This window comes from Nematolebias whitei, chromosome 5, assembly GCF_014905685.2.
Source record: "Nematolebias whitei isolate Nwh7 chromosome 5, NemWhi1, whole genome shotgun sequence".
In the NCBI taxonomy this organism is placed as follows: domain Eukaryota; kingdom Metazoa; phylum Chordata; class Actinopteri; order Cyprinodontiformes; family Rivulidae; genus Nematolebias; species Nematolebias whitei.
The window spans coordinates 7591880-7615177 of record NC_056502.1 but is presented as its reverse complement, the minus strand read 5'-3'; the positions used below and the strand labels follow the sequence as shown (position 1 = coordinate 7615177).

General features: G+C 37.8%; 2 protein-coding genes across 3 annotated transcripts; both read right to left on the bottom strand.

Moving 5' to 3' along the window:
• Window positions 1-6868: 6868 nt before the first annotated feature.
• LOC119409853 (protein S100-A1-like) lies at window positions 6869-9331 on the bottom strand. Of its 2 annotated transcripts, XM_037676758.1 has the most exons (3): window positions 9250-9331; window positions 8371-8524; window positions 6874-7133 (listed from the first exon to the last, which is right to left on the bottom strand). In XM_037676758.1, the coding sequence occupies exons 2-3, from the start codon at window positions 8509-8511 to the stop codon at window positions 6927-6929; spliced, it is 348 nt and encodes a 115-aa protein (XP_037532686.1). In that variant the 5' UTR covers window positions 8512-8524; window positions 9250-9331; the 3' UTR covers window positions 6874-6926. The 2 variants fall into 2 exon arrangements, with proteins under 2 accessions (XP_037532685.1, XP_037532686.1); XM_037676757.1 differs by lacking the exon at window positions 9250-9331 and having other exon boundaries at window positions 6869-7133; window positions 8371-8547.
• A 2917-nt stretch (window positions 9332-12248) lies between these two features.
• tlr18 (toll-like receptor 18) lies at window positions 12249-21618 on the bottom strand. Its single transcript, XM_037676555.1, has 5 exons — window positions 20633-21618; window positions 19377-20559; window positions 18427-18819; window positions 13155-13304; window positions 12249-12557 (listed from the first exon to the last, which is right to left on the bottom strand). The coding sequence occupies exons 1-5, from the start codon at window positions 21616-21618 to the stop codon at window positions 12390-12392; spliced, it is 2880 nt and encodes a 959-aa protein (XP_037532483.1). The 3' UTR covers window positions 12249-12389.
• Window positions 21619-23298: the final 1680 nt, after the last annotated feature.

Below are 23298 nucleotides of genomic sequence, written 5' to 3'. Positions count from 1 at the left end.
AGGTCTCACATCATTTAACAGCTTGAACAAGATTTACTGTGATATTCATTTACGTTTTGCTTTATGCGAACATCTAAATTCTCTGTCGTTATTAATGCCATCTTAAATTTAGCTGTAACTTTGTCAAAAGCTCCTCAGATACTTTCTAAATGATTATTTACAGCAAAGAACAGAATACAATTTTACATCACTCTAAAATGAGCAGTTCATTATTTTTTAACTGTAAAATGTTCATTGTTATTATCTTGTGGTTGATATAACACAGGTGTCATTTTATGGTAAAAAGTCCAGACGAGATTAAATCATAACTGATGGAATTTTCTACACGTTTTTATGAAATTGAGTTTGTTACAAATGTTAGTTTAATTATCAAACATGATCGTCATAAAAACTAAAATAATTCAGTTATGTAGAAATTTTTTTTGTGTGGAAATAAACAAATCCAATTTTATTTTTGAATGACTTCCTACAGTGTCCATGTTTAAAAAATGACTAATTATAATTAATTAATAATTTCTTAGAAACATTTCACTGGATTCACAACAACAAAGGTTAAATCATGTCATCTGGACCAGTTTCTTTAAGTGAGAAAAACAGCAATGAAGATTACCTATGGGACAGAGCTGGTTGGCAGGCTGTAGACTGAGGAAGTCCTCCGGATGGGAGACGAGATGTTTCTCCCTTAAAGAAACTGGTCCAGATGACAAGATTTAACCTTTTCTGTTGTTACCTGGACGATTGAGCTTACAAATCTATTTCATTGGATTCTTTGTCATTAAACAAATCCTGAACACGTTTGTCTTAATATCGCCTATTTCCAACATATTGAGAACAACGTCCTCATTATTAAACCAACACAAACTTAATATGACGTTTGAAGTGTTTGGAGGTGAATTCTTTAGATTGGGAAACAAGTGAGGGAGGAGTTCCCGACGGGAGTCCATAAGAAAGATAAGAAGCACACTGTCAATATCAGTAACATTCAGGATTGACAAAAGAAAAAAGATTAATAGCTTCCAACAGTCAGGTTTGTATGTGAAGCCTTTTAGATTGGCCCCCGCCTGCTGACCTAAATGTAATATCTCCACTTTTAGATTTTAAAGCTCATAATTTTCACTTTGTCAGTGTTGTGGTCACCCTGTTGCTCAACAACTGGACATGCAATGAAAAGAGGAAAACACTAAAGAGGGGCTATCTGCCTGGGTGGAGGGCAAACTTCCAGCTCGATAAGGAGAGGTGAGAGGTAAACATTGACTCGAGCCCTATCGCTGCTTGTTCAAGTCCGTCTTTCACTGGAGAAACTGTGCAAACAGCAGGGATGCTCTGAAAACCCTCTTTCACTCGAAGCAGTAAAGTTTAAGTATCGTCTGATAACGAGGAGCAGAGCCCGGGCGTCAGAGTTTCTACCTTTGTTTATTGAAAAATGATTCACACAAGTCATTTTTCTTCCTAATCACAGTTTGTGTGAAAAGGTTCAGGCTTTTATTTATTTATTTATTTATTTATTTTGCCCTTAATTCTAAGGACTTATGACATTTTATAGATCAGATGATTGTTTTTCATATCAGGTTCAATATTTAACTAGAAACATAATAAAAAATAATAACCAATAAAGTTAAAAGAATCAACAATATTGTGATGAATCATAACACTTACGTTGAATAGTAAATGTTGCAGGAGTTATTTTGCCTTACATGAACACCCGATGCATAAACATTTCTTTTAATTATAAAAAAATTACTTTAGCAGGTTTTTGTACTGCTGCAGGAATCACCTGTTGTTTCTTTCTAAAGCAGTTAATGAACTAAATTTGGATTTTTTTTTTAGCTTGTTTACTTTCCAAAGTTCACAAACCTGCTTTTAGTTACACTGTTTTATCACAAAAGAGAGTCTGAAGCTGTAAAACCCACCGAAGGAGGTTTGGCTTCAAATAAAAGCAGCAAGGTAAGACAAGATGACCCAGTCCGTCTGTTAATGAGTAACAAGATCAGCGCTGCTCCTCCACATCGCTTCATGCAAACCTTTAAGCAAACTAATGAATTCCAATGTTCAAATCTATTTGTACACAAATGTTTTATTGCTGGGCGGCACGGTGGAGCAGCTGGTAGAGCTGCTGCCGCTCTGCGAGAAGGTCGCTGGGTCAAATCCGAACCTTTCTGAGTGGAGTTTGCACGTTCTCTCCGTGCATGAGTGGGTTTTCTTCTGTTACTCCCGTTTCCTTCCACAGATCAAAAACATGCATGTTAGGCCGATTGGTAACTGGTTGTTTGTCTCGTTTGTCTCCATGTGTCCCTGCAATGGACTCGCAACCTGTCCAGGGTGTCCCCCGCCTCTTGCACAATGACTGCTGGACATGGGCACCAGTGACCCCCTCGACACGAAAAGGAAGAAGTGGCTAAAAGATAATGGACGGATGGATGAATGACATTTTTCAATTAGAAAGGTTTATGGTCCCTATAGTAGTCTTTTCTTCTTCTTTCGGCTGTGCCCTGCGTTAGGGGTCGCCACAGTGAACTAAGTCGCACGAAGACTTGGCAGTTATTTTTACGCTGGATGTCCTTCCTGACACAACCACAGACCACCGAGCTACCACAGCCTGTGTGGAGCAGAGAGCTGCTATCTAGGACACCCGGAGGAGCAGATGGTGGTGGTTAAGGGCCTTGCTCAAGGGCCCAGAGTGGGACGAATGAGGGTAGGGGCAGGTGTGGGCGCTTCACCTACCCCACCCACATTTTGTTTATGTTGTCAGTACCGGGGCATGAACCGGCGATCTTCCTATCACAGGCCCACCTTCTCTAACCTCTGAGCCACCATTCCCCATGGTCCCTATACTAGTCTCCATGTATAAATTACAAAATATAATTTCATAATTCTTTGCTTTTAAACAGTAAATCTTTGCTGTTGGTTTTATTAGAGAGCAACCAAAGTACACATCAAACATATGAGTTACTTCTAAAATTTTTACATTTCCTGTCCCCCGTCTCGAAGCAAAGAGCGGGGATTGTGAGTAGCTGTGTGTCATCCATAACACGTACTTTGAGTGATACTGCTAACCCATCCATCCATCCATCCATCCATCCATCCATTATCTGGTACCAGCTTCTTCCATCTTGAGTCATGGGGGTCACTGGTGCCCATATCCAGCCGTCACTGTGCAAAAGGCGGGGGGACACCCTGGACAGGCCCAAGTCGTGTTGGATGTTGGATGCTGTCTATCATGGCGCACTAAGATTCATAACTGGCTGTGATTATCGTACCCACCACTGCACCCTGTAGTCACTGGTTAACTGGACATCATTAACTTGGAATATCTTACAAAAACATTTGAAGCTCTCGACCTTGACCTCTCTAAGTGGCTTTAAGAATCTGTTGGGAGTCCTGGCTGGGACCAATGCAGACATGTTCCTGTTTTTAGTTTTCTACATTCTCCTTAGAATCTAGCTGTTTTAATGTTACTTTTCTTTTTTTTAATTTGGCCATCCTATTTGTAAAAAAAAAAAAAAATAAAATAAAAAAAATCGTATGACTTTTTATAACTGTTTATTGTTGTCGCTGTTGTCATCGATCTTTAATGAAATCAGGTCTCTGTTGTAAATGAGTCCTCGAGGCTCAATGGGATTTACTTGTCTAAATAAAGGTTGAATGAAAAAAAACAAGTCCAGAGTGGGGATTGGAAATACTGTCTGTCCGTACACGTGAGTGCAAATTGGTGTGTGGCTCTATGTGTAAGAAAGGTTTCTTTTGAAATCTGTATTGATATGTCAAAATCCACAATGGCTACTGCCAAATAATGTGTGTGTGTGTGTGTGTACCGACAACCACTATCATTGGAGGAAACAATGCTTTCTAGTTTTTATATTGCTTAAAAGTAAAGTATCCTCAAATTATTGGGGTGACTATTGGGGAGGTGGAAGGTTAATCTTTGGTGGGCAAGGCCACCACTGGTCACCCACTGGCTCTGCCATTGCACCTGTTGGTGGACAATAGTGCTCCCTCCACTCTCCAGGATCAGTCACCTTGTGCTGTTTCGAACAAGCGATCAAAAATAACAATAATAACAATAATAATAATAATAATTATATAATATTATTTAACATCTAATATAATGCACATATCTAGAAGACCTAATGGGATAAAAGTTTGAATTATCACAATAGTGTTGATAAAAAGACTGGTTGTTGCACCTACAGATCTGATGGTGCACAGTGGAGTACATTTAAACCTGCAAAACACACAACACAGAGTAACTTTTACAAACTTGCTCTTTAGGAGCGTGTTCATATTTAAAATCATCAAATCAAGTCCCGTGCTTGATATTAGCTCCTTAAAAAATGACTTTATGACTCTATGATGGCTGAGTAAACACATTTACACGTGTACTTTCCCTCGAGTGACCCTCCAAACATGAACTCAGGATGCTGAATTTCTTATTGATAATCATTACTAATAAAATAGTGCACAAACCTAACTTGTAAACATCAGTGAACCAGCATGCGGCACAAATCACGTTCGACTAACTGCACATGATGTCCGTGCAGTAAACTGACGCGTGAAACAAACAGGAAGTGAACTTTAAAACTTGTGCTGGACAAAATCCATTAAATATAAAAACAGGTTTCTGCAATTCACATAACCACTTTTGAAAAACTTACATAACATCTGAAAAAAACAAAAAAACTATTTTCATTAAGTAAATAAAGTTAATGTTGAGAAAGGTTTAAACAGATTATCAAACCAAAATATACAAAATAAAGAGAAATATGTAACAGAGATTAAAGTTCAAAACTATGATTAGGTGAGATCCGTGGAGGTAAATTTTGAATTGTCTTTCATTGATACAATTTGTAAATCTAAAAATCCTGCGTAAGATGAAACAAACATGACATGGAAATATCCTGATTTATGAACTCAAATTGTATTTTTTTTTTGTGTGTGTAAAAAATAAAATAAAATACACGGAGAAATAGAATTGTGTTAGAAAAATAAGTTTGATCTTGTTCAGCAGTCACCAGGAAGTCTTTGTCTCCATCTGCTGGTCAATACGTCCTAACATCTACAGAACATGATTTATAATAAACTGCGGGTTTGATGCTGGGGGCAGCACGGTGGCGCAGTTTGTTGAGCTGTTGCCACCCAGCGAGAAGGTCGCAAGCTCAAATCCCGGCCCGGGACCCCCCTGGTTGGAGCCTGCATGCTCCCTCCGTGCACAACCCCGACCTCCCCAAATGACCAAGAATCTGTTGGACTCCTGGTTCCTGTTTTTAGTTTTCTACATTTGCCTTATAGCATTATCTTATTTTAATTTGTAAAAATAAAATAAATACATTTGTATGCCTTTTTATAACTAATGTTGCTGTTATCCATTGTTATTCTTTGATAAGAAATCAGGTCTCTCTTGCAAATGAGTCCTCGAGGCCCAATGGGATTAACCTGTCTAAATAAAGGTTGAATGAATGCGTGGGTTTTCTCCGGGTACTCCGGTTTCCTCCTGCAAATTAAAAACATGCATGTTAGGCTGATTGGCAACTCTAAATGGTCTCTAGTGAATGATAGTCTTTACGTGTCCCTGTGATGGACGGAGACTTGTCCAGGGTGTCCCCCGTCTCCCACATTGATAGCAGAACATGGACAGCAGTGACCACCGCCACCCAAAAAGGAAGAAGCGGGTAAAAGATGGTTGATGGATGCTTCATTATTTTGATCTAAATATGAAGAATTTAGTGATTTTTTTGTTTGTTTTTCCATCAAAAGTAAATTAAGCTACTTCAACTTCTGCTCGACTTTTCTAACATCTGGAGCAACAAGTAAACTTAGATTGAGGACAGATATTTTTCTCTCGCTGAGGAATGCTTTAAAAATTCTTATGAAGTTTCTAAGCTCTGAAAGAAAAAGGCATGCCAGTTTCATACTGTAGGCCTTTAATGAAGCCGCTTCAGATAAGGAGAGAACTTCACAAATATTTATTGTAAGCAATGTGAAAAATGCAGGAGTTGTCAGTTTGTGTATAAAAATAATTTCAAATATGAAAGTCCGGAAATATCCTGTTTCCTCTTGTTGAGTGAAGGATTTTCTTGGGGTTGCCACATCTGCATTGGACATTTATGCACACCGGAGTAACCAGAGGAAGCTCATGCGTGCACCTTTATTTTTCCATCCAACTAAAATTTTAGTATATACCAAAAAATATTTAAGCTTTACACGGTTTATCAACAGCAATCATAAAAGCACACTAATTCAAAGTCACATTTACACAAATTATAAAATTAGAAACCATTTAAAAATGTTTGAGGGTTTTTGATCACTACAAGACCCCTTTGCATTTTTGAAATTAAAGAAATTACGACTCCAATAAGACCATTATAAAATTCAGAACAGACATGTTTTCCATCTTGAAGTATCTGGACACTTCTAGCCACGTCAGCACTACAGGACGGATACAGAAACTGATGTCAAGTACGGTTTGAAAAACATTTTTAAATCTATGTCTATATTTGCTTTAAATTGTTTTAAATGAAACAGTTTTTTGCACTAACAAGATTTGAAATCTTGACATATCATTGGAGGATTATGTCAGATGTTTTTCCTCAGATTATATCAAAGGATTATATTTATTTTTAACTGATCGTGTCCGATTTGAGATTATTCATGTAAAATATAAAGAGTAACCTAAAAGACTGATTACATCAGGAGCATGTTATTTACCGTTTGAACACTAGATGGCGCTCACAGCTAAAATTTATTTAACTCAAAACTGGATTAATGGGATAAATATGTGCAAGATGTAAATCATAGCCAAATAAATTCGTTCAAAATCAAAAACATTTTTTTATTAATATGGACTTAAGGAAAATAAATCATCTTTGCAACATTACAAAGCACTTTATCCCAATATGATGCCTTTACTGCAGTTTTGATGTAGTTTTATTTCAGTCTCTTTTGTGGCCACCTCCACATTCCTTATGATCCTCAGCTTTTTTCAGGTCTTCCTCTTTAACGTAATCTACAAAAAATTCATTGGAAGCGACAGCCAGAGCAGCAACTAGATTGACAAACTCCTCAAAGTCCACTTCACCATCCTTGTTGTCATCCAGGTCCAACAGAAGCTTCTCAACCAGAGAGGAATCATTGGTGCCCTGAAACAGAAGTGTTGAGACTTCAGTCACCACAAAATTTTAATCTGCAAGTGTGGAAACAAAGCGTGCCAATGTGTCATTTTCACAGAACATCACACTTAAAAAAATTAAATCAGGAATATTGTTTTCATTCAAGCTTTATTTATACAGGTTAGTCTCATTGAGCAACATGTTTTAGACACACCACAGATTTAAAAAAAAAAAAAGTACACAACAAACAGCCATAAAATGCATATAAAATAAAAAGTTAAATTAAAAATCAAGCTGCATTATGAAACGATGTAAAAATACTAAAAATTAGGGATATATCTGCATTGATTTTTGCATTGAACTTAATTGTTTAAAATCTTTTAGAGGTCAAAAACGGCTTCATATCACAAGATATTTAAAGTATTCTGTAGCTTAAACAGCACACAGTGCCAGAACACAAGTTTAACAAAACACTGACATCAGTTGATAAAATCCCAAGATTGAAAGACCGTTCTCGTTCCGAGTTCCACGGTTTCGTTCCGTGGAAGACCGTTCCCGTTCCGGTCGTGGGGGCAGCAGCTTGAGCAGGGAGGTCCAGACATCTCTCACCACAGCCACCTCTTTTAGCTCCTCTGGGGGGACCCCAAGGAGTTCCCAGACCAACCAAGAGAGTCTCTCCAACATGTCCTGAGACTTCCCCAGGGTCTCCTCCCAGTCAGACATGCCCAAAGCACCTCCCTAGGGATGTGTCCAGGAATCATCCTTACCAGATACCTGAACAACCTCAATTGGCTCCTTTTGATGAGTCTACTCAGTCTCTCCCAGATAGCTGGACTTCTCACCCCATCTCGAAAATGAGTCCAGCTACCCTGTGGAGGAAACTCATTTCGTCCACCTGTATCCGTGATCTCATTCTTTTGGTCACTACCCAGAACTCCTGACCATCGGTGAGGGTAGGAATGTAAACAAACGAGTAAACAGAGCTTTGCCTTTCAGCTCAGCTACCTCTTCACCACAACAGACCGGCACAGAGTCCACAATACTGCACCAATCCTGTCAATCTCACGCTCCATTCTTCTCTCACTCGTGAACAAAACCAGAGATACTTGAACTCCTCCACTTGAGGCAGAACCTCACCCTCAAAGAGCCAAAGTCTTTCAGCGAGTTTAAACATTTGACCAAGAAATGTACATCTAATATCAAGAGAGCCAGTTCTCACTTTTTCAAAGTCCAACTCACACCAGTTTGATAATAAAAACTCACTTACGTTGAAGAAAGCAGGGAGCTCTTTCTCCAACAGATCCTTCAGCTCCTTCTTGTTCAGTTTATATTTGTCACCTTCTTTTGCTGAATAGCTGTAGAAAATCTTGATCATGTCCTCAACGGCGTTTTGCAGAGGAGAGCACATTTCAGACCTGCGACTGAAAAAGCAGGACGACATCATCAATGCAGTTTCAACAATGTGGATTTTAAAAGCAGCAGTTTTATTGTTGGGAGGGTTTTCATTGATTGGGAGGGATGTCTTCGGGAGTTTTATGGACTCTGTTACAGCTAAAAACAAAAAGGAGAAGCTAAATTAACTTTGTAGATAGTGTCTTACCTGCTGCAGAGATGACATAAGAATCAGAAATGGATGGGGAAACCTAAATATACAACCTCCTACTACCCTCATTTTGTAGTTAGTTTAATTTGGGAACAGACACAAACATCTGCAGCCACACATTTAGATATTGGGTGAGGAAAATGAAAAAAGTGGTTAGAAACATTCATTTGCAGCACCACTGAAAGGGGAAGAGTAATATTCTGTTTTAATTCAGGAGACAGAAAACAATGCCTGATGTTTGGAAGCACAAGTGCAACTTCACTTCTCTACTTCTGCCAATTCCCCAATTATTTGTGTTTTGGTTATTTAAATCGCTTCTGCCCGGTACTTCCAGGGAACCAGTAGGAACATTTGAGTGTCCAAAGCAAAGCTGATGTTAATTAAATGCACCATTTCAGTTTAGTGTGAACATCTGAAGAAAAAAAAAGTTAAAGACTTCAGTTTGTGATGCACACATACAAACATATTATAAAAATGATTAAATTTAAAAAGCACACAAAAAAAAAAAAGTCTGACAAAAAAAAGTCCCCAGCAGGAACTCACCTGGACGGCGTTGCTTAAAGGTGAATGTAGAAGTGGGTTCTGCTGGGCTCTGGTCTCATCACTTTTATTGGTTTCCACCTGCGAGCGAACAAGCACTTCCTACTAGAGGCAGAATTAAACCCCAAGCTCCGCCCCTAAATGTTATGACTGGATACTTTTTGAAAATTATCTGCTCTTAAAATGTAAGTAGGCTCAAAAATAATAACTTTTTTAGTTTTTTTTTTATATATATATATTTTCCATAGGAATCAAGGCATCATTCCAGAATTGCGCCGCTCAAGGTGGCTGCATGTTGGAGCAGCTCTGTTACTTTTATTCTGAGATTTTGCTTTTGGAAACATTAATTCCTCTTTTTCTGGATGTAAATCACTTTTTTTTGGATGATTATTTCCTCTGGTATCAGATGCTGTGCAGTTGGAAGGATTTTTACTGAAACTTTTTTAGTTTTGGACATTTGTTATGCGTAACCATGGCAACAAGGCCATTTTCTACAACCAACAGCAGCTGATTAACATCTCAATGGCTCAAATAATATCTCAACTACAGCCCCAAATCTCAGATGGGTTGAAAAGGATGTTCTGTGGATGCATTCTCATCTACCTGCCAGCTTTGCTCGAGTGCCTGACCACTGAGATCCTGGAACTAGCAGGAAATACGGCTCATGACAGCGGAAGGACAGGATTGTCCCTCGGTACCTACAGTTGGCTGTCCGCAGAGAGACGGAGCTCGGCAGACTGCTGGGAGGAGTGACCATCGCTCTGGGAGGAGTTCTGCCCGGCATTCGGGCGGTCCTACAACCCGGGAGAACCTAGAGGCCAGCCGAGTCTGGGTGGACGGATCGGACGGCATCTGCAGCCAGTTTCTTAAGATCCACTGTGGGATGGACCTTTACAAGAGATCCTTCTGGTCTACAGCCATCAGTCTCTATAACATCTCTTAATGAAATGAGGATAACGAGTTACAACAACAAATAATTTCTCTTTGGGATTAATAAAGTATTTTTGAATTTGAATTTGAATTGAAGTCATTTTTCCTTAATTCCCACCACAGTGAACTAACTCTGACGAAGGCTCGGCAAATGTTTTTATGCCAGCTGCCCTTCCTGACACAGCCAGACACCGAGCTACCACAGCCCTCTGTGTGGAGCGGCGAGCTGCCATCTAGGGTGCCCAGGGGAGCAGAAGGTGGGGGTTAAGAGACTTGCTCAAGGGCCCAGAGTGACGCAAATTAGGGTGGAGGTGCTTCACCTTTCCCACACACATTATAATGCTGTCAGATGGGAGAGTCAAACAGGCGACCTTCCGAGCACAGACTCGCCATCTCCAACCTCTGGTCCACCACTCCCCAATTTACCTGTGATAATTTACTCATCTATAAAGCATTTTGCTTTACCTGCTTTATCCTTTCCGGATCAGAGTGGACCCAGTGCCCGTCTTCAGTGGTCAGTGTGAGAGATGAGGTGTGTTCTGCACTGGTTGCATGTCCATCACAAAGCCCTGGTGTTATCCAAACTGACAGCCAGCTGTTGTATAAAGACTGCTTGTACTTATAAAGATGCAAAAATGTTTAAATAAATTGCAGTTATTGAGATGCACCCCCCCCCCACCCCATAATGCTTTCAGAGTTTTAATAAAGGTTTTTAGATTTTTAATGACACGTCCATTTTTAGATGACACGAAGAACTCAGACTGCTCGACATGAAATGGTTTTGGAACAGGTTTGATCTTGAGGGGTACCAGTTTTCAGGGGAAGGGATTTGTGCAGACTGGGTCCATGGATTCAGGACTGAACTGATCCATGCGTTGAGTGTCACACTGTCTATTTTTGGCTAAGCTTTTCTGATAGAATGTTTACTCATGTGCTCCAGAAGATGCTGATTGTCTCAATAACGGATCTTCATTTGCTGATCCATCAGGAAGGTGCATTTGAATAAATAAAAATCTGTGCATAATTCATGTCCTTCCCTAGCCAAATGAATGTGCCAAGACCAAGAAAAACAGCCAATTTGCTTGTAAGATGAAATATGGGTTGTGAAAGAGGTTGGTCCTAAAATTCATCCATCATCTTTACCTGCTTCTTCCAGAGAGTTACTGGTGCCCATATCTGGCAGTCATTGTGTTAGAGGTGGGGGACACCCTGGACAGGTAGCCAGTTCATCACAGGGACACAAACCATTTGCACCTAGGGACAATTCGGTTATCGGCCTAACATGCATGCTTTTGGTCTGTGGGAAGAAACTGTGGAGTACCCTTAGAAAACTCACGTGTGCATGGAGAGAACAAACTCCTCCCAGAAAGTTCCTTGGCTGGTATTTGATCCGGAGACCTCCTCACTGAGAGGAGACAGCTCTACAGACTGCACCACCGTGCCGTCCAGTCCAAATTGAAACAATACTTTGTCCAACAATAACTTAGCTTCAGTGCAGACTGAACTTGGGGGGGGGGGCCTTTTCTTACTTTGCTCCTGCAACAGGAACTGAAGTTGTCCACCTTGATTTCTTTAAGGGTTTTAAGCATTTGCTGATGTCAAAATGAAAACTGCACTTTCCACTACAATCTGTGCCCTCATGTACCCATTCATACATCATTCTACTAGATCTCTAGATCTAAAAAAATAAATAAAAGGCAGAGATGTTTGTTATTTCACCTGGTTTTATGGTGACCTTGATTTATTGTTTTATACACTTTAAACTTCATTTGTACTGTAGTTTGTTATAGTTTACCGTCATCTGTACTTTACATGTTCTGGCTCAGTGAGACTAGCATGTATAAAGAAAAGGTTGAAATAAATAAATCCTCACAGCTATATCCTGATGCATGCTCAATAATCCAGGTAGAAAAATCTAAAAGGCCTAGGCCTCACAGCTATACTTCGCACCAAAATAAAATCATCAAATTAAAGTGCTGGGGGACGTCACGGACGTGTAGAAAGTACATTATGAAGCAGATCGACGTTAAAGGTCAAAATTTCCTAAAACCAAAAGACTTATCGGGACAAAATTGAGTTGTAATGATTTATTTTGCATTATAAATTACTGTTACAATTTCTGGAATGACTTCTCTTATGGACCTGTATTTAAAATTATGTAGAGACTTTCGTTTCATCATTTCTCCCCCACACACATTTTTAATGGCCTCATTTTATTTTGTGGTTCTTTTTTCCTTCTTAATAAGGTCCACAAAGAACTCATTGCAAGCAACAGTCAGTGCAGCTACAAGAACAACGAACTCCTGGAAGTCCACTTCACCATCTTTGTTTTCGTCCAGGTCCTGCATGATCTTCTCAACCACAGCGGTATCATTAGTGTCCTAAATTAAAAAAAAAAATAAAATAAGTGAGATGATTACTCAACATTTTTTTTTTCCCCAAAACACTCAGATTTTTATTTCTGCAAGTGTGGAATCATGAGATGCAGCATATAAATGTAGCAGGCGTGTGTGGAGATACAGCATGAATTTACAGTGCAATGAGTAAACTTAAAAATAATTCAGTGGGGTTAGACATTTTGACTGTTAAACATGCATCCAAAATACAAGAGTGGGGAACATTTGAATGGTTCTCCATTTTAAAAAAACAGATTACTCCAACCTGTTTAAGGAAAAAAAAAAAAACCTGAATGAAGAACCCCCCACTTGGACGTCCTCAGACTTTCATTATACTCCCTCGTTACGCAAGACAAGCACATCTGTGCACATCAATCATAAGCCGACTTTGCCAAGTTATTTAGCTTATCAGTATACAGTCACTTGAGAAACTTTGTTCCCAGACAACACATTCCCATCAGGTCTTTTTGACTGGAAAACCCATTTCCAGATTTGGTAACACTCTGCATCTTGTTGGAGTCTTCTGAACAAGTGATTGACACGCATTTCATAAAAACTCTTCAATCCTGCAAGTCAACTCACATTCAGGAAATCGGCGAGTTCTTCTTTAAACATATTCTTCAGCTCGCTCTTGTTCAGCTTGTACTTGTTGCCTTCTTTTCCCGAATAGCAGTAGAAAACCTTGATCATGTCCTCCATAGCTCTTTGCAACTGAGAACACATTTTGTAGTCCTGTGAGGAAACAGGAAAAATACATAGGGTTTGACACAAAACTAAAATTTTTGTTAGACTGAATTACAACCATGAACTTCTATGAAAAGATGAGAGCAAGGAAGTGCTTGAAGTTGATTTTATGATCGAATAGGTTTAAGCAGTTCTAAAATGTGGAAAAAGCCAACGTGGTGAAAATGAGTTCATAAATGCCGCGGTTTTTATTCTTTAATACGTTTAAGAAAAAAGATGGGGGGGGGGGGGGGGGTTGATTTAGGACACTAGAGACGACACCAAATGATTATGTTGGCAACATTTGCACAAACAGTCCAATATAATTTATCAGAAACATCAATTAAGCTCCAATTTAATTATTTTTATGACCAAAGTCAATAGATCTTGATTTTATGCATGATGTGTACATGGATATATTAGAAAAAAAAAATTTAAAGTGCCAAAAATACACAAGTATCAAACACTTGAAGAAAAACTTAGGAACAGTAGGATTGCCATCACAAAATTAAACAAGGAAAGTGCGTATATGAAATGTGCACCGTCACTGAGGTGCAAATATTTTCTTTAAGTCAAGAAGAATAAAAAAAAAAAAAAAAGTTTAACTTTTTGCTTTTCTTTAAATAAAAAACAAAAAGGAGAGTCATGAATGAGATGAATCACTTTAAATGTATAACTTTACATCTGTCCTTCATTCTGATACCTGAGAAGCAGATGCAGGGGTGCAGAGTCATTTAACCCCCACCTGTGTGGAGGACAAAAGGCCAGACTCCCCCCCCCCAGATGGCAGCTTGCACATAAAGCTGGTTTAAATTGTGCTTTTGTCATGTTACATAATCAACCTGATGCCCTTAATATACAGGACTGATTTCAAACAGGTCATTTTACATCATTTAAAAACTGTTGTATGATTTAAAATATTCAGATTAATAATTCACAGCTGAAGAGTGTTCAAAAAACAGTTTGGACACACAAAATACAACTTAAGTTTTTAAATTTTGCAGATTTCCTTAGTCGTTTGCAATAGATCCACCTAATCATCAAGTGGTGCATTCAGAAACCCAATTAAAACCTTTAAAACAGCAATGGAAAAGCTAGTGATCCAATCACCTGTTTTAAGTCTTCAGTGTAAATTTTCCAAAAATGTTACAAACTCCAGATGAAAATATTGAAAAGACATACAAAAAATATTTTTTTTAAAAAAGGCAAGAAACTCAGCAGGAACTCACCTGGACAGTGACAGTGACAGGTGCAGGTAGAATTGGCTCTGGCTAGCTCTGCTCTCATCAGTTTTATGGGTTGCCACAGGTGAGTGAACAAACCTGGATCAGGTGGGCGCCTCCCACAGAGCACGAGCAACGACAGCTGCTGCACAAGTGAGCTGCAGGCCATGTAGGGCAGTTTAAGAACAAGCAGACAAACTCACTGCATTTCATCTCCTAATAAAGAGATGCGGAAACCTCCTGTACTAAATATGACTAATAATGTATTTATGTATTTTATATTTCAATTTATTTCTGTTAATTTTTGTACTGTGCTTATTGTTTGCTTTTACACAATCTTTCTGATATATTTCTTGCTGTAAAGTGTTCTTGGGTGTCCTGAAAGGCGCTTTTTAAATAAAATGATGATGATGATGATTACTATTATAACAATAATTAGTGTTTGAATATGGAACATGTTGCACTTTAAATGACAGCAAAAAGTCTTACCTTAAGTAGATACAGAAGACTTATACATAAAAATATGCTTTAAATAATCGAATCATAACATTTTCCTAATATTCATAATTTGTTAGTGAAACTAAAACAATCTACACAAATAAAAAATGGAGTTTTTTGATAATTGATAAAGATTAGTACACACTTCTGTGCATTACAAAGACAAAGTGATATTGAATACTAAAATAAATACTGGAAAACACATTTTCTCTCACTTTTAATGTTTTAATTGTGTCAGAATATATGCATAAATAAAAAAGGTAATTTGCATTTATTTTTCTATCTGTCATTTACTGTGGGCTTTATAAATGTACGCACACAGTTGGTTTACAATTTAACATGGAAAACAAAATTTAAAAAAGACCTTATATCTTTAAGAACAGTATTGTAAAGACATTACCGCTCCTGAGATAATTTGCAAAAACTAATCTTCTTCATGCAAATATGCCTTTATGGCTCTGGCAAAAGAAAGGTGCTCTCTTTCAGTTTACTTTTTCATAAAAGGAATTACTGCAAGCACACCTGGGTGTTTTTTACTCTTATCAAGACACCAGACACTGCTCTTTTATTTGGACTTATTCTTAAATAAATATCTACTGACATGGTGTATGAAGTCATGATCACTTGAACGTTTCTGAAACAATTTTAAAACCTGAGGAGGAACTGCCAATTACCTGACTGGTGCACTTATATGTCATTGTTTGATACGTGTTTTTAACATTTCTTACAAAATGCTATTCTCTATACATTTTTTTCAACACAATTAAGTATTTTCTGTTGACATTAGATCATCAGAAGTTTAACAATTTGTTCCTGATACTCTCTGAATGTAATGTTAAATTGGTTAATGTTCATTTAATTAGGGAAACCCTCAAATCGTCTCAGCTCAATTTGTTTTGTAAACTTGGTTTCAAGCAAAAATTTATTTTTTAGAGTATTTTTTTGTTATCATTTTTTTTATTGATAATCATCCTGATTATTAACCCATAAAGTTTAAAACAATTTACACACAGCTGTTACACATTCATAATAATATTTTAATTATTTGAAAAATATTACAACAATACTGTGGTATACAATGACCAGCATTTATAAAACAAAATAAAATAAAATCAAAAAAATCAAAAAGGCACATACTGCATTTTTAATATATGCCTGTGTTTAAGTTGCTTGTATGAAAAAGCAAATGCATCTTTATGTTTAATACAAAATACATTCAGCACTTTAAGTTAATAGTTTTCGCTCCATGCCATTAAACTTTACATGATTATTATACTCCTCACATGTGTGCTCTGTTTAATACCATCCTGTTTTTTCTTCTTTTCACACTTTTTGATGGGAAATAGTTAATATGATTCTCAAACAGTGACAAAGATGCACAAATAAAGCCAGGATCAACGGTGAGTTTAAAACATCCAGGGCACATATTCACACATATTCAAAGAAAAAAGTCAAAAATCACAATTCAAGTCTGTGCTCATTTCAGCCAAAAATTACTGAGACCCTGAAACAGCTCCTGTTGACAAAATACCTCAAATAAAAAAAATAAAAATAAAACTATACACAGTTAAAGTAAACAATAATGTTTGATTATTTATATAAAATAATGCATTTGTGAATGAGTGTGTATTATGATTGCCTGTTGTTGTTATTATTTATTTTAGTTGATTAATTTGTGCTGCTGCTGTTTGTTTGGTAGTTACCACACAACCCTTGTACTTTTACTATGCCAATAAAAGCATCTTATTGTATAATAAAAAATACAACCCAAAAAAAGTTTCATTTTTTTCATCTCCAAGGATAAAAAGGTCTATACGATGCATGACGTCTATCAACATTTGTACTACGGTTGTGCTGCAATATTTAACGTATTTCAAGGCATTAGCAGTTTTATTTCTTGCAATGCTGTGATGTCAAGTTTTTCAGTAGATCTGCTGCCTCTAGTGGTCAAACATCTTTAGATCATGACATTTTATGACCCTCCACAGTGACAAGATATGGTTTTGAAAAGGGATTTGTTTCATCTGTATTATGTGGTATGGGGGGAAAATAAATTAAAGATACATATCGCTTTGCTCATTTGATAATAAGTTTATTTACTCATATTCACAATGATGTTTTACTGATGTTAAGTTGAGAATCTTCAGACACTTGTTTTCTTTTGCTGTGGTATACAAAGGAATGTTCACTGAGCAATATAGCTTTATGCAACTTGGTTTTCTGTAAAGAAAAACAACTTAAGAAGTATTCTCGCCCTTCACCCTCAAGGTTTTTCTCCTCTTTCGGTAGAAAACACCTTTTGTTCTAAGGTTCTGCCAAACTTGTTGGAAAAGTATCCATATTATAAATAACAGCTTGCCTTTTGACGAAGCAGACTCACTCTGCTGACTCTTGTTTCGCAGTGCGATATCTCAGCTGTACAGCCTAAATAAATATCCCAGACAAAACTTTCGCGTGTCCTCTTGTTTAAGGGAACATTTCTACAACAATTGTAAGATGTTTTAGTTTTTCAGCTGGTATTGGGATTAACATCACCGAGAACTCTTGAATGCAAATGAGTAGTCGTGTATCTTCAACCGCTCTGAACGTGTGCATTTCATTACAACGGAGTATCTGCCTGAAGCTCTTTGTCAGGCACTTCCAGCTCAGGAAGCCTTTCAAATGGAAGGTAAAACAACTACCAAACCAGGAGCAGTGGCTTTTATTCATGAGCAACACTGCGTCTGATGTAAAATGCCACAAGTTAACCCATTTACTTTCTTTACATTTCCTCCTTGCCGGGTTTAGGAAATATACGTGTCTATCTTGAGTGGTCATTGGGTGAGATAGGTCATGAATCCATTACAGCCCTACATAGAAATAAATAATACAGCCATTCATGCTCCCACTTACATCTAGTGACAATTTAGAATTACCAGTTAACCTAACATGTATGTTTTGGGGCTGTGTGAGTAAATCTGGAGAACCCCTCCAACCCTCAGAGTTTGTAAAACCCTAATTTTCACATTTAAAAAATCCAACACATGTATTATTTATGCCCAACGTGCACCAAACAGTACATGCAGTAAAACTTCATGTAATCAATCAACATACAAAACTTAACGATTCACAACATAAACCTCTAAATACCCTTAAAATGTTTCTTTCAGTAACCAGCTCTGAGACAATCTGTGGGAAAACTGAACCTAGTCCTTCAGTTTTGTGCATGTCTGATATGACAGAACAGCATGGGCTAAGAAAATTGTGTTATCAGAAAAAATATATGACGTTTGTTTTTTCTCCCGCTGAGAATATCACCAACCACCGAAGGGTAATTTATAGCGAGCTTTTGACGTCCCATTGAAAAGTGGGTAGTTGATTAACATTTGTGTCAAATGCAGGTTTTATAGTTCAATTCCTATCATCTCAACATAGTTTTCATTTTTGTTTTCACCTGGTATGTCCACTTCCACCACATTTTCCTCTACTGGGGGCCTAATCACAGAAATCCCCAGAGATGAATTCCTGCTCCTAATACTGTGGGTTCTTTCTTGGCTCATTGTCGGTTTACCCAGAACACTTCTTAGCTGTGCCCAGAAAAAAGGCTGTTGGTTAGCCTGCTGAGGCCACTCTAGGTATGTCTTCGTGCTCAACATCTTCTTCAGCTTGCAGTATTTGCTGGGCAATGAGCTTGGATCAATGGGCTCCTTCACCACTAGGATGACATCACTGAAGGTCTTTCCCATCGCTCTCTGCTGAGCAAAGTACAGCTCGTAGTTGCACCATTCGCTGTTAACAAAGTGCCGGGAGAGGACAAAAATTACCTAGAAAAAAAGATAAGAAATGGCATTAAACCTTATAGCAGCTTCACAATTTAGCCTGTTACCACAGGCTGAACTGTCCCTGAGCAAGATGCTGAACCCCTCATTGCCTCCGATGTGTGTCCCATTGGTGTATGATTGTGATAAAGCACTGATTAATCTTTGTGCCGATCTAGTAGAGAGCTGTATGAATGGATAAATGAGGACACAGATTGTGTTGTAAAACTCATAGAGTATCTTGATAAGATAGGAAAGCGCTATATAAGTACAGTCCATTTACCATTTACCGCTAATATGAATAATTATTACTAAATACTCTTGACAAACATTTAAACAACAACGTTCAATTTTTACCAACACTAAGATGGTACGTCAAAAAGTTGTTCAACTACAACAAACATATGAGCCTCTAAAGTCCTATTGCTAACATTCTATTTCAAGAAATAACAAACTTAATCTCAAGAAAGAAAGAAATGTACATTTAAATAATGTATGTGACTTCTGGCTTTAAGACTTGTACCAATAAATGATGTTTCTATGCCAAAAATACATTTTTGTACCTTACGACTGCTTTCAATGTTCTCAATGATGTTATCAATGATCCATTTCCCTGGCATGAAGTCTCGCTCATGAATACACAGTCGATAGGGGTTCCTGTTGTTCTCCAAACAAGGCAAGAGTTCGTCTCTCACCCAGTCAGCATCTGAGTGGCTATATGATATAAAGGCATGATAAGCAAAAGTCCCCAAATCTCCGGCAGCTTTTTCCTTGTGGGCTCTATATTTTGCCCTGATAATCTGATAAGTGGCCTTAGTGTACCATGGGAGGTCAAAAATATAGCAAATTAGTAGAAGTATCAAAATCACAGAGGCAGTAGTTGCAACACTGATAACGATAACCAGTCTGATGTCACAAGCCACCTGACCAGGGAAGTATTTTGATATGAGTGTGTTAAGGAAATCCTGAGGGTGGTAACACTTGTAGTTCCAAGGCCAGTCTGTGAGGTTAACCTTTCCTTTGGACATTGTGTCCTGGACAAAAGCATGAAGCTCACAAGTGCAATGGTAAGGGTTGTTTCCGGCTCTAAGCTGAGACAACTGAGGCATGTCTTGAAAGGATGCTTTGTTGATCAGACCAAAAGAGTTACCATCCAAAGCTAGATATTGAAGGGATGGACTCTCCCATTTGGATGGGATGAACTTAATTTTATTTCCACTCAGCAAAAGATATTTCAGGTTGGTAGTTTTTTTAAAGTATGCCGTGTCCAGTTGGTCTAGATCACAGTAGGACAGATCCAAATGGTGCATTGTGGTTGGAAGACAACGGACAGCTTCACTCACAAACTGATTGTGGTGAGCAATGAGTTGTGTGACATTTTGTTCCCAAACACAGCCCTCGCTCCCTTTAGCAGATCCCAGTTTGTTGTTGCTAAGATCCAACACATGCAGGTTCCTGAACTCCCTTGCTAGCAACGACAAGTCCGTTAAGCTGGTCAAGTCATTGGTGCTCAGGTTGAAGGTGTGCAGATTTGGCATGGTGCCCCTGTAATCGCAGCGTTTGTTGTAGAGAACGTCATCATTCAGCCGATTGTTGGAAACATCCAGAAACTCCACACCTTCCATCTCGGTCCAGGAGTCACAAGGAACACTGTTGAAATACACGTACTGAATCGAAATCATCTTGATTTTGTTGAACCAGGTGAAGCGCCAGTCAAACCGCAGCACATCAGGATTACTTATATACCTGCAAGAAAGGGAACCTTTTAGTGTTGTGGAAAATAAATACTGTTTCACACTGACATTATCAGCATACTCACCAAAGATCTAATCTATCCAGTGTCAGGTTTGTGATGCTTGAACCTGCTCCATTATTGACAAATGTTGGTGAACGGGCAAAGTCGATGTACTGAAGTCTCAATTTTTTAATAGGGGTGCCTTGTAGGTTTATTAAAGCCATTCTTAGGATATTCTCATTAAATTTTCCTCTGTGAAAAATAAGCTGATGCACTGTGATGTATTTTAAACCCTGGAAAATGTCTTCCTCGCCCATGTAGTACATGAACTCAAAAAGGTTGCGAAACTGAATGACTGCTATTTTCTTGTTGGCCAGATCATGCAGCATGAGATGCAAAGCACGGGGATATTGATCTATGGCCATATCAAAGCCCATCTGTGCCGTCTGAATCACTTCTAAACTTCCAGACTCGTAGTAACTCAGATCGGAAGAGCACTTTATCGCAAATGCTTGCAATGTGATGTTTCTCAGGGGTTGGAAATCTTTTTTTTTCAGACCCATCACCTGAGGGCCTCCCATAGACAGAACCTGGAGATTGACATACTGAGAAAAGCTATCTGCCAAAGTGGCATAGTTATAAAGGTTATTGGACATGTAGAGTTTTTTTAAATTCAAGAGCGGTGCCAAAGGTATAGCAGGAATTTCTTGCAGTGAGTTATTAAAGATGTCAACATGCTCCAGCAGTGTATTAGTTTTAAAGGCATCGTTGTCGATGTTTGAAATGTTGTTGAACTGCAGCTGAAGGACGCGCAGCTGAACGAGGTGCTGGAAGTCAGTAGCCTGGATGGCAGGAAGCTTGTTGTAGGAGAGATCAATGGTTTCAAGAGTGGTTGGAAATTGTTTTCGAGGTACACGGTCAAGCTGTCTTCCATGGCAGTCTGCAGACCGGCCAGAGTTGTAGATCCGACAGGGTCCAGACTCCTCCGTGATGTTAGGAGGTGAAGATGGAGAGAAGGAGGAGAGAGCTCCGATAAAAAGAACACTGAGATAAATCAATTTCCAAATCATTGTGATGGATCTGGAAAGGAATGAAAACATGAGAGATTAACCTGAATCCATATCTTTTAATAACACAGTGGTAAAACTCATGATTTTTTTTTTAAATGAGTATTTTGTATTTTTCTTCGCCACTCATGCTTGTTAAAATAACAATATATATATACACTTCAATAATGCTATAGGAATGTTGGGACCAATTGTCAGCCTTAAAAACAAATATTACTACTCATAGATTTACACTGTATATCTCAGAGAAACATGGAAAATCAATGTATATTGAGTAAAGAGCATATTAATTTAAACATTTGACGTTTAAAAGTACTTGAAGCCAGGCTATAGTCCTGATAAAGAAATTCTTAGTTTTCATCAGTCAGTTTTATGTTTATGATAGTTTTTCTTCCTCCCACCACACATGTGAACAAATACATTTAAATGTGAGATAAACTGTGCAGCATGTCTTTGTTCCTTGATAAGACAAGTGAATAGCTTAATATTATTCTGTAAAATAAATTAAAAAAGGGATACTGTCAGATAAACTGTGTGACAAGAGAGAAACTAATTATTATTTTTGTTTGTTTGAATAGTTTATTTTCCAGTGAATTATGTTTTTTTAATTACTGAATTAAATATATATATTTTGCAAGTTGTATTAACCTAGTAAAATGATGAAAAAGCAGTTCATTGCACAAATTCAGACACTATTTGCATTCATAAGCAGAAAATCTGCAGCATGATTTATGCTTTTCTTGGAAAGTATGTTTTTAGTAGTTTGCACATTGTACACTGCAAATCACTCATACTGTGTTACCTGCTTAAGACCACTAATGCAGTTTATTTTAAAATGATTCAGACTTCAACATATTTTTCTAATAACTAAAATCTTTACATTATTTTAACCCATATGTAAAGAAAGACATAGGCGTCAAAACACCTGCTAAACAAACAGCATTAGTTTTAACTGGCTGAACTGAATTAAAGATTTTCGCTCAGACATGGATAGTTATATTTAAATTATCAATGCAGATGATCCAGATTAACAATTTACTTGATAATTTGATATTGATTTGACAAGCAAATCAAAAACTGTGGTAGGAAAGGTGTATTTTTCACGTCTGATACCAGTTGTGGTGCGTGCAGTAACACGACAGATCCAGCAGGGGGAGTATTAAACTGCAGCTATTCAAAGTGACCCTGCTTCTTCATAAACTCATGTAGGCAGACACAGGTTTGTGTCTATGATTCACTAATGAGCCCCACATTAGAGGTTTATATATCTAGGCTTAGATTAAAATGTAGAAGAAAATGTTTTCATCTCACATTCTTTCTTTACAAACATAACTTTTTTTAAGTGGTAAAAATGGCACATAGTTTTACTGACTCCATAAAAGCCAAGTCTGATTTTCTTATCTTTCATTGCTGTTTATAGATCTAGTTTACTAATCCAGAAAAAAAACATTATTTTAGCTTTCAAACAAACATCAAATATGCCAATCTACAACTATACCTCACACAGAAACAAAACCTCAGATGCATCCAGTTATAAACAAACACTAAGTTTAAGGTAAATATTCATCACTTTTTTTACTATGTATTTTTTATATTCACAAGTCAACAGTCTCACTTCAACATACACATAAGGTCAATAAAACCTGCATATCTCTTGAAGCGTTCTGTGTTTTTAGTTCATGA

Bases quoted from the DNA above. Each gene is read 5' to 3' on its own strand.
- tlr18 (XM_037676555.1), bottom strand. From the start codon at position 21,618: ATGATTTGGAAATTGATTTATCTCAGTGTTCTTTTTATCGGAGCTCTC. The intron at 20,560-20,632 runs GTGAGTATGCTG...CCTTTCTTGCAG, and splicing joins CTGGATAGATTAGATCTTTG to GTATATAAGTAATCCTGATG. The intron at 12,558-13,154 runs GTGAGTTGACTT...TTTTTAATTTAG, and splicing joins AACTCGCCGATTTCCTGAAT to GACACTAATGATACCGCTGT.
- LOC119409853 (XM_037676757.1), bottom strand. From the start codon at position 8,547: ATGATGTCGTCCTGCTTTTTCAGTCGCAGGTCTGAAATGTGCTCTCCT. The intron at 7,134-8,370 runs GTAAGTGAGTTT...CTTCTGTTTCAG, and splicing joins AGCTCCCTGCTTTCTTCAAC to GGCACCAATGATTCCTCTCT.